This window comes from Mastigoproctus giganteus, chromosome 2 (genome assembly GCF_048544385.1).
Source record: "Mastigoproctus giganteus isolate SK-2022 chromosome 2, ASM4854438v1, whole genome shotgun sequence".
Lineage (NCBI taxonomy): Eukaryota > Metazoa > Arthropoda > Arachnida > Uropygi > Thelyphonidae > Mastigoproctus > Mastigoproctus giganteus.
In genome coordinates this window covers 188,254,707-188,270,897 of record NC_143576.1, presented here as the reverse complement: position 1 = coordinate 188,270,897, position 16,191 = coordinate 188,254,707, and the positions used below count along the sequence as shown (strand labels likewise).

General features: G+C 37.1%; 1 protein-coding gene across 2 annotated transcripts in view; it reads left to right on the top strand.

Moving 5' to 3' along the window:
• Window positions 1-16,191, top strand: part of Zw10 (Zeste-white 10 kinetochore protein) — a 123,287-nt gene that overhangs the window by 83,185 nt on the left and 23,911 nt on the right. The window contains exons 6-7 of one of the 2 annotated variants that reach the window (XM_090368863.1): window positions 4,916-5,091; window positions 11,030-11,239. In XM_090368863.1, the coding sequence (XP_090224989.1) occupies window positions 4,916-5,091; window positions 11,030-11,239 (386 nt within the window). The remainder of the gene's footprint in view (window positions 1-4,915; window positions 5,092-11,029; window positions 11,240-16,191) is intronic. The other variant, XM_090368864.1, reaches the window with a different exon arrangement.

The window sequence follows — 16,191 nt, the reverse complement described above, 5'->3', positions numbered from 1 at the left end:
GATTATAATGATTTATGCACCAACATTGAGCCATGATGATGAAGAGGTTGAAGAAATGTACACTGAAATTGAGAGTCTTCTAGGTGAGCAGAAAACCCACTACACTATTATTATGGGGGACTTCAATGCTAAGGTTGGAAAAAGGCAAAACAGCACAGAAAGAGGAACTATAGGAAATTTTGGAATTGGTGAAAGAAATAAAAGAGGTGAAAGACTTGTGGAATTTGCAGAATCTCAAGGACTGTCAGTAATGAACACTTTTTTCAAGAAAAGGGTGAATAAAAAGTGGACATGGAAGAGTCCAAATGGATTAACATCTAATGAAATCGACTTCATCCTCACTAACAGAAGATATATTGTGAATGATGTTACCGTCCTGAATAAGGTAAATGTTGGAAGTGATCACAGAATGGTAAGATGTACACTTAATATAGATGTAGGAAAGGAAAGGAAAAAACTGACTCGAGTAAATAATACAAAGGTCTTTGAGATAACAGAGAAGGAGAAAAAGCAGTATGTATTGGAACTTAAGAACAAGTTTGAGCTTCTGCAGACTGCTCAGGACCAAGATATCGACGAGGAATATTACAATTTTCTGAAAGTGATAAAGCCCAAGAAACCTATAGAGAAACAGAAATCAAAAGAAGAAAAAATTAGTCAAGAAACGCTTGTCATGATGAACCGAAGACGACAAATGAAGAGCAAGAAAAACACTGACAGGGAGAAAATTGAGTATACTGAGTTATGCAAAGCCATTAGAAAGAGACTCAGAGAGGACATAAGAAGATTTAACACAAGAAAAATAGAACAAGCATTAAGGGAAAACAAAGGATTTAAATCAGCAGCCACGAGCAGTAATACAGAAAGACTACTGAAACTGAAGAATAGCGATGGTGTACTTATAAACAGCAGAGAAGGCATAATTCAAATAGCAGAAGACTACTATAGAGAATTATACAAGGAGCGAGGGAATGATACCAGCAGTGGGGAAGATGGATTGCAAAGTAGCAACACATACGACATACCCGATATTCTTCCTGATGAGGTAGAACATGCATTGAAGAAAATGAAGAATCGGAAAGCCCTGGGGGAAGATGAAGTTACTGTAGAGTTGTTAAAATTGGGAGGAAGAGACATAACACAAAAACTGGCAAGGCTCTTCACAAAGTGCATTAGAAAAGGTGTGACACCTAAGCAGTGGAATAATGCAATCATAGTTTTGCTGCATAAGAAAGGAGATAAATCAGAAATTGGAAATTATAGACCAATTAGCTTGTTATCCCACATCTACAAGTTGTTCACAAGGGTCATTACTAACCGATTAGAAAGAATACTTGATGAGAATCAACCGAAAGAGCAAGCTGGCTTTAGGACAGGATTCTCAACTATGGATCACCTTCATGTAATATCACAGCTAATGGAGAAAGCAAATGAATATAAAACACCATTATGCCTGGCATTTGTGGATTATGAAAAGGCGTTTGACTCCATACAGCATAAGGCAATGTTTCAGGCACTGGAAAGACAAGGCATAGATACCCAATATATTATGATTTTGAAGAAAATATATGAGAGTGCTACCTCCTTTATTAGACTAGACAAAGACAGTAACAAATTTAAAATTGAGAAAGGAGTTCGACAAGGAGACACAATATCTCCGAAGCTGTTTACTGCTGCTCTTGAGGAAGCTTTCAGAAGATTAGACTGGTCGCAGAAAGGAGTCAATGTGAATGGAGAGTACCTAAACCATTTACAATTTGCAGATGACATTGTGGTTATAAGCCATGATCCCAAAGAATTAGAGGAAAATCTTAATCAATTATGCACAGTTAGTAAGGATTTTGGACTAAAGATGAATATGGCTAAAACAAAAGTAATGCTGAACAAGTATGCCACGGAAAGAGAAATAATGATTGAAGGAGCAGTAATTGAAAAGGTGGAGTCATATACTTATCTGGGACAAGTTATTAGCTGTAATAATGATAAATGGCTGGAAGTCAAGAGAAGAATAAATTTTGGATGGATAGCATTCAGGAAATATAGTCACATACTGAAGAGCAATATCCCAGTTTGTCTGAAACGTAAAATAATGAATCAATGTATACTCCCCACCATGACTTATGGAAGTGAAACTTGAGCACTCACCAAAAGAATGGAAGAGAAGCTGAGAACTACACAGCGAAGAATGGAACGAATTATATTGGGAATCAGACTGTTAGATAAGAAGAGAAACACATGGATTAGGCAGCAAACTCAAGTAAAGGACATTCTTATCAAAATTAAAGAACTAAAATGGTCTTGGGCAGGACACATAGCTCGAAGACATGATGACAGATGGACTAAGAAAATAACAGAATGGTACCCAAGAGGAGCTAGAAGAAAACCTGGAAGACAAAGGTGGAGATGGATAGATGAAATTCATGAGTTTTTGGGTAGTAAATGGATGGCCAGTGCTCAAAACAGAAGGAACTGGAAAGTTGCTGGAGAGGCCTTCATCCTGCAGTGGATTGAAAATGGCTGATGATGAAGATTCATGTTTTTATGTTCATGGGTGTTGCTGGTCTCATGGTGCTTGTAATAACTGAGAATGTGCGTGCACACACAGGCTTCCTTTGTTAAATTTCTTGAGGACTTCTGATGATAAATCTTATCTGTTGAGAACCCCATGAAATCTGCATCTGTAAAGGAGTTGAGTGTTGAGCTATTGATAGGAAAAGAACCCATCTGTAAGATGTAGCTTTTGATGAATTGAGCAAAACAAATTAATGAACTTGGTGTTAATTCAGAGACCTACTATTCACAAGCATCCCTTTAGCTTGGAGAAGATATTGCGACAGATAACATCCTGATGGATGTCAACTGGATTTCACTGATTCTTGTTGGAAGCCTACCAAGGTCTAGGATAATTGGAAGAGTAGTTTTGTTGTAAACTGCAGGAGGTGGTATTTATACACAGCCCAGTAGGCTCACCTTTCGCCTGGATAAGGGCAGTTATGCGGCGAGGCATTGAGTCCACTAGTTCACAAAAGTGTTCCACAGGTATTTCCATCCATCCATGCTTGCTGCACTGCTGTCCATAATTCCATTGCATTTGTGGATGGAGGACCCAAAGCTCGAACGGACCTTTCCACAGCATCCCAAAGATGCTCCACAAGGTTCATGTCCAGTAAGTGGGAAGGCCATTCCATGGTGGTAAAATCTGCAGAATGCTCTTCGAACCATGTTCTAGTCCCCGCGGCTCTGTGGGGGAGGCACATTGTCATGCATTGTCATTGTCCTGTGGGTGCACGATGACCAGGAAGGGATGCAGATGGTCTGTAAGGATGGACACATAACCTGAACTGTTCAGAGATATGCCTAGACGCACAAGAGGAGGTCCCAACATGTGCTAGTTGAACATGCTCCAGACCATTACCGTCTCCACCAGCCTGAACATGATGTGTGCATAGTTGCATGTTGACATGAAGGGTGCATAGCTTCGTGTAGTTTCTGTCAGATACGCACCCTCCTGTCCGCTCAAAATAACTGGAAATGGAACTCATCAGACCAGGAGACCTGTCTCCAATCATCAAAGGTCCAATACCAATGTTCTTTTGCCCAGTTGAGGCATAGAGTCCTGTATTGTTGGTGTTAGCAATTGGACTCTGGTGGGTCGGCAGCTCCCATGACCTATTGCGGCTAATGATCGCCTGCTGGTCTTGGTGGAAACGTTTCTGGCCCCTCCCTCATTGAAATCAGTGGTGATTTGTGCCACTGTCACTCTCCAGTTGGCTGAAATAATGCGAGACAGATGACCACCAAATATGGAGGATGCTTAAAGGTCAGGGAATGACCACCGCATATCCCCGGAGCAATATAGTCTTAGTTGCTAATGCTCCTAAAAACCAAATAACAAACAGCGAGACTGATGTCGATGGCCACGTTCATACACCACTTTTCTCTGCCCACAGCACTGTCCACGATGAGATGTTATTCCGGGAATGGCATATTCGAGATACACTCTTCATACTGTCGAACGGGGATACGGCAATTTCTCTACCACCTCTGTGATAGAGTGACCCATGCGTTGGGCACCCACTATCATCCTTCTTTCAAAGTTGGTTAATTCACGATGTTTATCCATACTGACATCGAATTACCATCTACATGAATGCAGTGATACAGTGTACCTATATACCTGACGAGCAGTGGGTTCATCCACTAGCGAGAGGGATGATAGCATTGCGTTTCTCAGGAACCAGGTATCCCATGAATTCTGTCCTTTCAGTGTATATACATGTCAAGATTTTTGTTATGGTTTTTTTAATTCTGATTTTGATTTTTGACTATAATTTCACCCTAATGTACACTGAAGTCAAAATAAGAACAAATTAATTTTAAAAGCATTCATGTAAAAAGTATTAATTTACTCAGAAATTCCACAGAGAAGCTCACTCTCTACAGAGCCTGCCACCATTATAAACTCATTATCTTAGCCCATGTGCATTCCAAAAAAATGATTACTCCAAACCTATACATTTTCAGCAGCTCATATGCAAAAGGGTCAATGTATAATCTCAAAGTACACCTTGTTTACAGAATTTTTTTATGCCATGTTCCACTTTTTTTTCACATTGACCACTATGCACAAAATTCTTGAATTTTTTTATTAGAAGTACTGATAGAAATAGATACATTGGCTTATGCACTCCCATTTTATTCTGTTGTTTACACCTTATGTGGTACTGTAAAAAAAAATTTTCTTAGCAAACAGTATTAATTATTTTTATTGAAAATATCCTACAGCATAACTACATAAATTGAGAATTCTGTCTACATCTGCTATTCTGGACAAGTTGATTTAATTTTGTCCTGTCAAAACTAGATGTAGTTGTAGTTTTATAAAATGAATTTTTTTTCCCAATTCCCTTTGCAGTGTCTTCTCAATGGAAATAGTAGACTTACTTCATGAAATATTGGATGAAGCTTCTAGAAATTCTCCATCTTGTGCAGTTCGACTTTATTATACTTCTAGAAATATATGTGATCTCTATTGTGATGTTGTTCCCATTTATCATAAGGACAGCATTGTAAATCTCCCTCATCAGACAGGTATCAAATTTTTATTTTGATATATTGTATGTGTGTATTTTGAACAGAACCTGAAACAATATTTGTTTAGTGAAAATTACAAATGAATATTACACCACTCTGCATGGTTTTTGTTGTTTATAAACTAATAGCTGTTTTTAACCCAGTTGTTTATTCTGATTTAAGAAATATTATTCATTTTTTTTTTATCATATATCATTTTTTCACAAATCACTTAAGTTGATGTTATGAGTTGTATTATTCAATATATTAAGTTAGAGTAAATATTGGGAATTTGTAAACTATATATTTATGAAAGTTTTGTAGTCTTCAAGCAATGACAAGATATTACAGAATTTGTAAAAAAGTGTGTATTGTGTTTATTTTGGAGTGAAATGCGGTGACCGAGAAGAACAGTGAGCTCTACATAAAATTTGCTGAACCTGTGTTCAAGCATTGAGATTGTAGAAAAGTGTTAAAAAGAAGGCTATGCCATTTGCAGTTCCCACGATTTGGCTTGAGCCTACAAACCACTGTGATGACTGTTACTTTTGCTTAGTTAATATAGAGAGAGAGGTACAATGCAAAGAGTAAGAAGGGCATTGTATATCCTAATATTCCATCTGTCATTAAACCAGTCCCACGTGGAGATAACCAGGCGATTCCATGCCCTCCACTTATATTGGAGAATATAGCAGCAGACAGTGCTGAAAGTGAAGCTTCTGAAGATGAAACTGAAGTCTGTATGCCTGGAGACATTGAGTTCAGCCCTCAACTGTTTTCACAGCATGCACTCAATGATCTGGCAAGAGATTTAAATTTACTAAAGGAATATGCAGAAATCCTTGGTTCTAGACTTAAGTCAAAAATCTTCTAGTACATGGGACATTTTTCTCATGGTATAGACACAGAGAACAACTAGTCCTCTACCTTTCTGAGGAAAATTCTATGGTTCTTAGCAGTAATATAAATGACTTGATGAACTCTTTAGGAATTAGTTATAATCCTACACAGTGGATACTTTTTATTGACTCATCAAAGAGGAGTCTCAAAGGTATGTTGCCTCACAATGGAAATAAATATTGGTTAATTCCAATAAGTAATCCAGTGCATTTGAAAGAAACATGAAAATTTGAAGAAGTTGTTGACAAAGATTAAGTATGAAGAATGTGGTTGGTCGGTCTGTGCTGATTTTAAAGTGATAGTCATATTATTTGGGCTGCAATCTGGCTACACAAAAATGCTTTGCTTATTGTGTAAATGGAACACTCAGGCAAGGGGTAAACACTGGGATGTCAAGGTCTTTCCAAAAAGGACAGTTTGTTGCTTAGATCAAAGAACATACATAGTTCATCCATCCTTGCACATCAAACTCAATTTGATGAAATTGTTTGTGAAAGCTTTACCCCAGGAAGATCCCTGTGCTACAACTACCTTTGTACTAAATTCCCATCGATCATCCAAGAGAAGCTAAAATGGGGTATATTTTTTGGAAATAAAATTCACAAACTGATGAGAGACCAAAATTTTTAGGGAACTATGAATAAAAGAGAAAAACAGGCATGGATTAGCTTCAGATCTGTTGTTGAGAACAACAAGGATCCAGACTACGAGAATATAGTTGAAAATGTGTTGGTAAACTTCAAGAAGCTGGGCTGCAACATGAATGTTGAGGTACTTTTTTTACAATCCTGCATCGACTATTTCCTTGAAAGTCTAGGAAGTGTTAGTGAAGAACAGGGCAAGAGGTTTCACCAGGACATTAACGACATGTAGAGAGGTACCAGGGGAGAATGTCAACATTATGGCTGACTATTGCATGATGCTGAAAAGCATTAGCATTAGCAAAGGCACATGATGTAAGAAAGCAAGCTTATATAGCATCAGCCAAAAAAAAAAAAACCACACACCCTTCTCAATTCACACATCTACTGGCTCCAAATGTTTGTCTAGTTCTGCCTTGAATCTATTTCAGCTATCAACTTCTACAAAAAGGAACTGTAAAGCAGAAGTATCTGCAAGAAAATCAAAAAAAAAAACAAAAAAAAACGAAAATTTGACCCATCATAAATCAGTTTTTAAAATGAGGGGTGAGTGTTTAGTGGACTTCTTACCACACTGCCCTTTGTAATAGTGTTTTCAACATGTATTTGAATATATAGGTCTGGTGAAAGTAGCATTTTGTTATAAAATTGATTCAAATTTTCTTTCGTGATTTTTGAAGTTTTAAAATTATTCAGGAACATCCTTTTCTGAGAAAATCTCTGATTTTTTTTTCAAAATGCAGAGTAGTGTCATCTAAGAGGTATAGTAAAATTTAAAACCAATTTTAAGACACAGGCAAAATCCAGAAATCTTGGGACCTGGAGATTGTCTGTTTTGAATTTTTCAAGTACAGATCAAGGGAGAAGGTATTGGCAGAACAGCCATCTATTTTTTGATAATTTTTCTGTATTATTAACTTATTTTCATATTTTGTCTTAACTACACATTACTGTATTGTTTTTGCATGAATGACGGATTGTGTTTGAGCAGAGCCTGAAATGTAATATTTGTTTAGCACCAGGGGCTCACATCTGTAAAGCAGAAGTGCCAAGCCCATGCTCACATCTGGTGAGCATGGGCTTGGCACACCAGCATCCTGAGCTGGATATCATCATTCTTCTCTTTCTTGGTGATTCCCTTCTACTTTTGACTCTCTCTCTCTCTCTCTCTCTCTCTCTCCCTCCCTCCCTCCCTCCCTCCCTCCCTATCTCCCTCTCGGCACCTCCGTAGCCAGGTGGGCAGGAGCAGCAGTGCGTAGCACACGCTTCTTGATTAGACCGGGGTTCGAACTCGCGACCACCAAATACGGAGAATGCGGAAAGGTCAGGGAATGACCACTGCATATCCCCGGAACAATATGGCCTTAGTTGCTAATGCTCCAAAAAATAACAATGCTCATAATGCGCTCTCCCTCTCCCCTTTCTCTCCCTCTCCCCTTTCTCTCCCTCTCCCCCTTCTCTCTCTCCCCTTTTTCTCTCCCCCCCCCCTCTCTCTCTCTCTCTCTCTCTCTCAGAGTAACTCTAGAATTTTTTTTTGGTTGGTGCAGCATAAGCGCGTCAGGTTTCCTTGCACCATATAGCTAATAATAAAAAATAATAATAAGATGAAAATTGTCTAAAAGATATAGTAAAAATTTTAATATAGTGTAATGCCCTAAATTTTGACATTGAATGGGGTTCAAGCAGGCAATGCACCTCGGTCTCTACAGCTTATCTATTTATGAAGAAAATGATCATCCAAATAGTCTCTGGCTACATTTCCTAAAATTTAGTGGAGTACTGTCATCTATAAACCATGCAATGTCAGGCAGCAAGAGGAACTTTTTTTCTTTTTTTTATTTATTTATTTATTTATTAAAAACCCAAAATATAAAAGTTATCAAAACCTATAGAACTCCCTATCATGCGTGGGTTAATCACCTCCTTTTCCCTACTGGCAAAATTTCTGTATATCATTGACAATACCCCATGACCTGCTCTGGCAGCCTGTCTGCACTGCTCAGAAAACTTCATATCTGACTGCACAATTACTCTCAGGTAACTTTCATTTCTACCACCCTATAATAGTACCACACAGTTGGTGCATTTCTCTGGGGTTACTTCTACCCGGGTCAGGCCCAGAATTCTGATGGCCAAAATCCTGACGGCCAGAATCCCAACAGTATCTACTATATTGTAAAATTATATTTATTAGTTTTTTAGTAAGTAAAAATTTACCTTATTAGATTAATTTTGTATAGAAAGAATATAAAAAATAAAAATTTTAACGACAAATACCTCTTTCAATTTGAAGATCATGTTTTCTGTTACAGAAACAAACAGTTTTAAAATACGATCAGCAAATAAAAACATTTAATTTTACTTTATTAAATTGCATTTAATTCATAATTTTTCAAGTCGAATTTTGGTATTTGTATAGGGTGTTTGAGCAATAATTAGAGGTATAGCATTGAAATGCTAAAGATAAAAAACTTGAAATAAGAATACTTTCAAAATATGAAAATTTAGAGTAATGTAGTTTGGCAGCTGCGCAACATTTGTCATAAATATCATTAGCATAACTAAAACTGTAATTATACAGGTATTTGTTATTAGCTGTACTTTCACGAATTTCTTTGACAAGAACATTAGGCATAGCCATGGGCGCTGGCAGAAATTTTGAAAGAGGTAATAGGAAAGAATATCCCATTTTCTTCTTATTATTATAAGAAGAAAATGGGATATTTAAGATTATTATAATGCTTAAATGTTTGATTATAATTTGTATGATTTTTTGCAAATTTTAATCTGTGATTTTGATATCATTAAACTGTGATTATTGTCAGTGGTGTGGTTTTTGTGAACTTGTGTGTGTGTGTGTGTGTGTGTGTGTGTGTGTGTGTGTGTGTGTGTGTGTGTGTGTGTGTGTGTGTGTGTGTGTGTTGTTTATTCATTAATATGACATAAAATATCAACATTATCATATACTGTTTGCATAACTTGCAATGTACATGTTCCATGTGTTTAAATAAAATAGTGGCCATTTTGATTACATGAAAAACATATTTTATTGCAAAAACAGTTTCTTAGATATAGACTCTAACTTTATTTTTTTAAATACAGTCAGGATTTCGGCTGTCAGAATTTGGGCGGCACCGCTTCTACCTATATGCAGTACTTTACATTTGTCAGTGTTAAACTTCAGTTGCCACTTAACCCAGCTACCCAACTTTTCTAAATCCTGTTGCAGTAGTACACTGCCATTACTGTCATTAACAACCCTGCCAACTTTTGTATCATCTGCATACTTGGATATTAAGCCTGATATACCTTCATCAATATCATTGATAAATATACAAAACAACAGTGGGCCCAACACTGAACCCTGGGGGACGCCACTAATAACATTAGTCCACGAAGAGCAGCATCCATTGATTACCACTCTCTGTCCTCTCCCATTCAACCATCCTTTTATACATTGTAGCAACTTACCCTTAATACTGTACTGCTCCAATTTATACAGTACTCTTCTACGTGCAACACTATCAAAAATTTTCCTGAAATACAAGTATATGATATCAAAATTATTTTTTGCATCCAGTTCCTTTCTAACCACATTATAGTATCCAATCAAATTTGTTAGACAAGGCTTTCCCTTAACGAACCCATGCTGTGTCTGAATTATTACTGCAGTCTTGTCTAGATGATCCTGAAATGCTTCTTTAACCAGTTACTCCATTATTTTCCCCTGGTTAAAGTCCATAACCAGCTGTTCCACCATTTTCCATCTATAGGCTCACACAAGGTGGGACAGCCTATGCTCACCATCACCATTGATGAGATGCTGGCCCAATGACTGTCACGTCTATTATCTGTCCCATCTTGGATCACCATAACTACAGCACTCCACAAAGAGTCTATAAGATACAGTTCTGTAATGCTGCCACCCTTCAGCTGGTTCTGTAGTTCTGCCACCCGACAGGCATTCCATTTTTGTAGTCTGTCATATTACATCCCTTGCCGATGTCAATCAAGCACTTTGTATGAACCACGTCATGAACTTCCAATATCACATTTACTGGTTCTCGTTGCAACACATTTGCTACCAAACAGGGAGGAATGGCAAATTGCTAAAACATGGTGGTGGTCATAATGTTTTGGCTGTACAGTATATTTTTGACTGTACTGAGACAAAGAATAAATCTTTATCAGTAATGAAAGAGATTAAAACAACACACTATTATTGCATATTACTAATTTGTACACTTAATAGTAATTTATACAATATGCCATTTTTCTTTGTTTATTTTTATATCTGCAAGTGGTGAAATTTATCTAATATATAGTTTACATTAAATATTAAGAGTTCTATGTTGGAATATAAATATCTTATTCGTGTGATAAATCAGTGTTATTATACATTTCTTTTATTGTAGCATTACATCATAACAACTGTATGTATTTTGCCCATCAACTTCTTACCTTGGGTCATCAGTACCAAAATAGCCTTCCCTCATCAATGGACAGTTGTTGTATAAGCTTTGTTGATTTTGTACCTCGATTAAGGAAACTTGGAACAGAAGCATTTTTAGCACAAATGAGGAAACAGAAACAGCAGTTACTGGAAATCATCAAGAATCAGTCTAGTAAGTCTATTTTAATAATCTACATTACAATGGAATAAATCATTGGAATCCACTGTGTAATTTTTAGGTCTAATCTACTTTGACACCATCAGTCCACTTTGCTCCTGGTCTGCCTCTAAGCCTTTTATTTTTTCTCTGAATAGCCGTTTTGCTAATATCTCTTGTCCTGTTCATTTTGTGTGCCTATACCATCTTAAATATGGTCTTGCGATTTCTTCCATCTCTTAGATCCATTGAATTTTCTTAAACTCATTTTTGAAGATTCTAATTTTTGATCAATTTTTTGCTTTCTTAGCCAGTTTTCAGCTTCATGGATTAAAGTCAAAACTTGAAAAAAAAACTTGTTTCTTTCAGATATATTAATTTGGAACATATTCATATCTTTACAAAGGAACTGTTTTGTTACTAAATTCCTTTCTCCTCATGAACATGAATGGCTATGTGTTTTTCAACTTTCAAGTTACTGATTATCATTTGGGAAAACTTTTAGAAAATTGTTACCTTCATTTAGTATTATTAGCCATTGATGCAAAGCTTGTTAACAGGACTGCTTCTACAGGGATGTGAAGCACTCTTAGATAGAAAGGGTGTGAGAATATTTTCTGATGCTATCGAGGCAGTGTTAAGTGGGTCAGAAAATTGCTAGCTGGGGAGGGAAACAGACTAATAGATTAACAATGGCCACAGGCAGAGGTGAAAGTGATTCTTGCACTGCTTCTATTGGAATGAGCAGCAACCTAGGAAGCAAGGTGTGGTACTAAATACATGGGCTGTGTTCGGATAATTAAGAATAAGAACAGGTGCATGTATACTTGTAGGTACACCAATGCTAGGAGTATAGTAAATAAATTTGATGAATTTGAAGTGCTAGTCAAGACATCAAATGCAGATATTGTTAGGATATCAGAGACGTGGTGCCACATAGATACAAGGAATGCAGAATTTAAATTTGAGTACAATGTGTACAGAAAGGAACAGACAGGATAGGAAAGGAGGAGAGTTTATGATGTTAGGAGACACATAACATCTGAGGCACTGCATCCAGTCAACATGGGTGGCTAGTGCAGTGTTGAGTCAGTTTGGTGTGACATAAGCACCGGGAAAGCCAAAATGAGAGTAAGAGTGTGTTATAGGCCTAATGACTCTGATGAATACAACAAACAACTGTACAAAGAAATAGAGTAGGCCAGTAAATCAGAATTTCTTTAATGGGGATTTTAACTTTCCAGAGAAAAGTTTACTGGAACTTGTGGGTTGGTCACTTGCACACAAGAAAACCACCTATGCATTTAATAGATGACTGTTTTCTATGGCATCATGTACAAGAGGCAACCAGAGGGAGTAACTCTCTTGATCTGATTATCAGCAGTGATTATTCATGCATTAAGAATCTGCAGATAAAGTAACTGCTAGGTGACAGTGATCACAATGTACTGATATAGGATTTACTCAAAGATGGAACTACCATCATGGGGTAAAGGGAAGGGGTTTTGTTTTCGTAAAGGTGATTACAGTGGTCTCAGACAGTTTTTAAATTCTATACTGTGGGACCAACTGATGATGTTACCATCAGAAAATTCTAAATGGGAAGCATTCAAGGAAGTAATCTTCGAAGCTACTAGGCTTTTCGTACCAACTAAGAAATACTGTTCAAGATTTAGGCTTACATTGATGTCAGATGAACTAATGAGACTCGTGGCAGAGAAGAAAAATGCATGGGATGTATATAATTTATCAGGCAACACAGCAGCTTATGGTAGATATAAACTAGTCTGTAATCAAGTCACAAAGGTTAGGCAGGTGAAGGCAGATTATGAGAAATCTTTGGGAAATGATGCAAAGAAAAATAGCAAAGACCTATTAAAGGAATTCAATGAACCAGATTGGTCCACTTGATATTGATGATCCTATCGTTGATGATCCTGCTCAGATAGTTGACAAATTGAATGCTTATTTGGCATCTATATTCACATACGAGGAATTCTGTAGGAAAATGAAGGACAGAAGCTTATTCAACTCTAACAGGGAGCCAAATGATTTTGTAATAACTGAGAGGAAAGTGAAGAAATTGTCGAAGTTAAATATAAGAAAGTCATCTGTGTTGGATGGGATCTGTCCAGTTATATTAAAGGAAGCTGCAAAGGATGGAAGCTAACCCTTAGCCATTAATATGAGGGCATCCTTGGACTCAGGGAAAATCCCTACTGACTGGAATGGAGTCACTGGTTAAAGAAACATTGCAGGATCATCTAGACAAGACCACAGTAATAATTCAGGCACAGCATGGGTTTGTTAGAGGGAAGTCTTGTCTGACCAAATTGATTGGATACCATGATATGGTTACAAAGGAGCTGGATTCAAAAAAATAATTTTGATGTCATATACTTGGATTTCAGAAAAGCTTTTGATACTGTTGCACATGGAAGACTATTATGCAAATTAGAGCAGTATGACATTAGGGGCAAGTTGCCACAATGGATAAAAGGATAGTTGAGTGGGAGAAGACAGTGGACACTGCTCTTCATGGACTGTTATTAGTGGAGTCCCCCAGGGTTCAGTGTTGGGCCCATTGTTGTTTTGTATATTTATCAATGTAATATTATATAGTATATAATAACAATAATATTTAATTTGTATATCAATCTATTGAATATTTATCAATGATTTTGTATATTTATCAATGTTGAAGTTTGCAGATGATACAAAGGTTGGTAGGAATGTTAATAATAATCTGCTACTGCAACAGGGTCTAGAAAATTTGGATACATGGGCTGAGAAGTGGCAACTGAAATTTAACATTGACAAATGCAAAGTACTGCATATGGATAGTGGTAACCCCAGAGAAGTGTACCAACTGTACTCAGGGTAGTGGAAAATGAAAAAGACCTGGGGGTAATTGTGCAGTCAGATGTGAAGTTTTCTGAACAGTGCAGACAGGCTGCCAGAACAGGTCAAGGGGTCTTGACAACGATATTCAGGAATTTTGCTAGCAGGGAAAAGGAGGTGATTGTCCCTCTGTATAAGGCAGTGGTTAGGCCACACCTTGAGTACTGTGTACAGGTCTGGAGGCCTCATTTTAGGAAGGATGTGGAGTTGCTAGAATGAGTACAGAGAAAGGCAACAAGATTAGTGAGGGGAACAAAAGGGTGCTGCTTAACCAAGAAAGGCTTAAGTTCTACAAATTGCAGCATCTGAAGACTAGGCACTTGCAAGGTGAATTGATTGAGGTGTATAAAGTCTTGAATGGTTTGAGCAGGCTCAATGCTCATGGGATTCTTCCTCTTGCTCAAAACCTGAGGGGACATAAATTTAAATTGAAGAACGGCAATTGTAGAATAGATGTGTGAAAATTTGCCTTTAGCCAGTGGGTAGTTGATTGCTGGAACAAACTTCCATCTGTTATGGAAGTTTGATAGCTTAAATAAATTCAGGGAAGAACTGGACAAACATTTGGAGCGAATGGATTGGTGAAATGGGAGGATTTTTTTTTTTTTTTTTTTGGCTGATGCTGTATAAGCTTGCTTTCTTGCATCATATACTCCTACTAATTTGCTAATGCTCCTAAAAACCAAATAACAACAATAACAATACTCCTACTAATGGTAATGCTAAAGGTAAACTTGTTACAGTATAAAAAAATAAAAACTCAGTTAATCATGGAGACAACTTATTCCAGTAATTAAAAAAAAATTTTTATATAAGCAAAAACTTTCTACAATTCACTGTTGAACTCTTCTTCTCAGTTTGAAATTGTCCCCTTGTTTGAGTATCATTTATGAATGGAAATTTTGCCTTCGTTGATTTAACTATCCCCATTCCTCTCACAATCTAATGGACTTCAATCAGATCCTCTCTAAGGACTTACCAAACTATAATTCCATAATTCATATCCATAACCCACATATTCAAGGTCTCTCCCCATTTCGGCATCCTTTTCCCAATCTCATAAGACACATTCCATTGCCTTATAACAGGGGGATAATCACATCCTTTTCCCTACTAGAAAAATTCCTCTATATCATTGGAAAGGCACTATGAGCTACTCTTGCAGATTATCTGCACTGCTCAGAAAACTTCATATCTGACTGCACAATTACCCCTAGGTCCTTTTCATTCTCTACCACCCTCAGTGTAGTACCACAGTTGGTGTTACTTTGGCATTACTGCTACCAAATTGCAGCGTTTGGAGACTAGGCACTTGTGAGGTGATATGATGAGGTGTATAAGGTCTTGAATGGTTTCAGCAGGCTCAATGCTGATGGGATTCTTCTACTTGCTCAGATTAAGAACCTGAGGGAGCATAGATTCAAATAGAGGAAAGACAATTGTAGAATAGATATGCAGAAGTTTGCCTTTGGTCAGCAGATTGTTGATTATTGAAACAGACTTCCATCTGTTGTTGTGGAAGTTGATAACTTAAATAAATTTAAGGCTGAACTAGACAAACATTTGGAGTGACCGGATGGGTGAAATGGGAAGGGGTTTTTTTTTTTTTTTTTTTTGGCTAATGCTGTAAGCTTGCTTTTTTGCAACATCTCTCTCTCTCTCTCAGGGTTACTTGGGGAATTTTTTTTTTTTTTTTTTTTTTTTTTTTTTTGGCTGGTGTAGCATAAGCCTCAGTCTTCCTTGCACCATATAGCTAATAATAAATATGCCTCAACTAATGCTAATGCGACATTGACTGGAAGTTGAATTTTACAGTGTAGTAGTGGTACAGTGCATTAGACTGCAAAAGGGTTAAAATAGTAACTACCCAAGGAAAAGAAATAAAATGATTGCCATATTTGGTACTGTTTTGCAACCTCACATTGTTTGGCAGCATGAGGTTTAAAATGGCAATACAAGGCATTTCATGAGGGGGGAGGGGGGGGAGAGAGAGAGAGAGAGAGAGAGAGAGAGAGAGAGAGAGAGATGATTGTATGATCATTATTATGTTTTTTTTTTAATGAGAG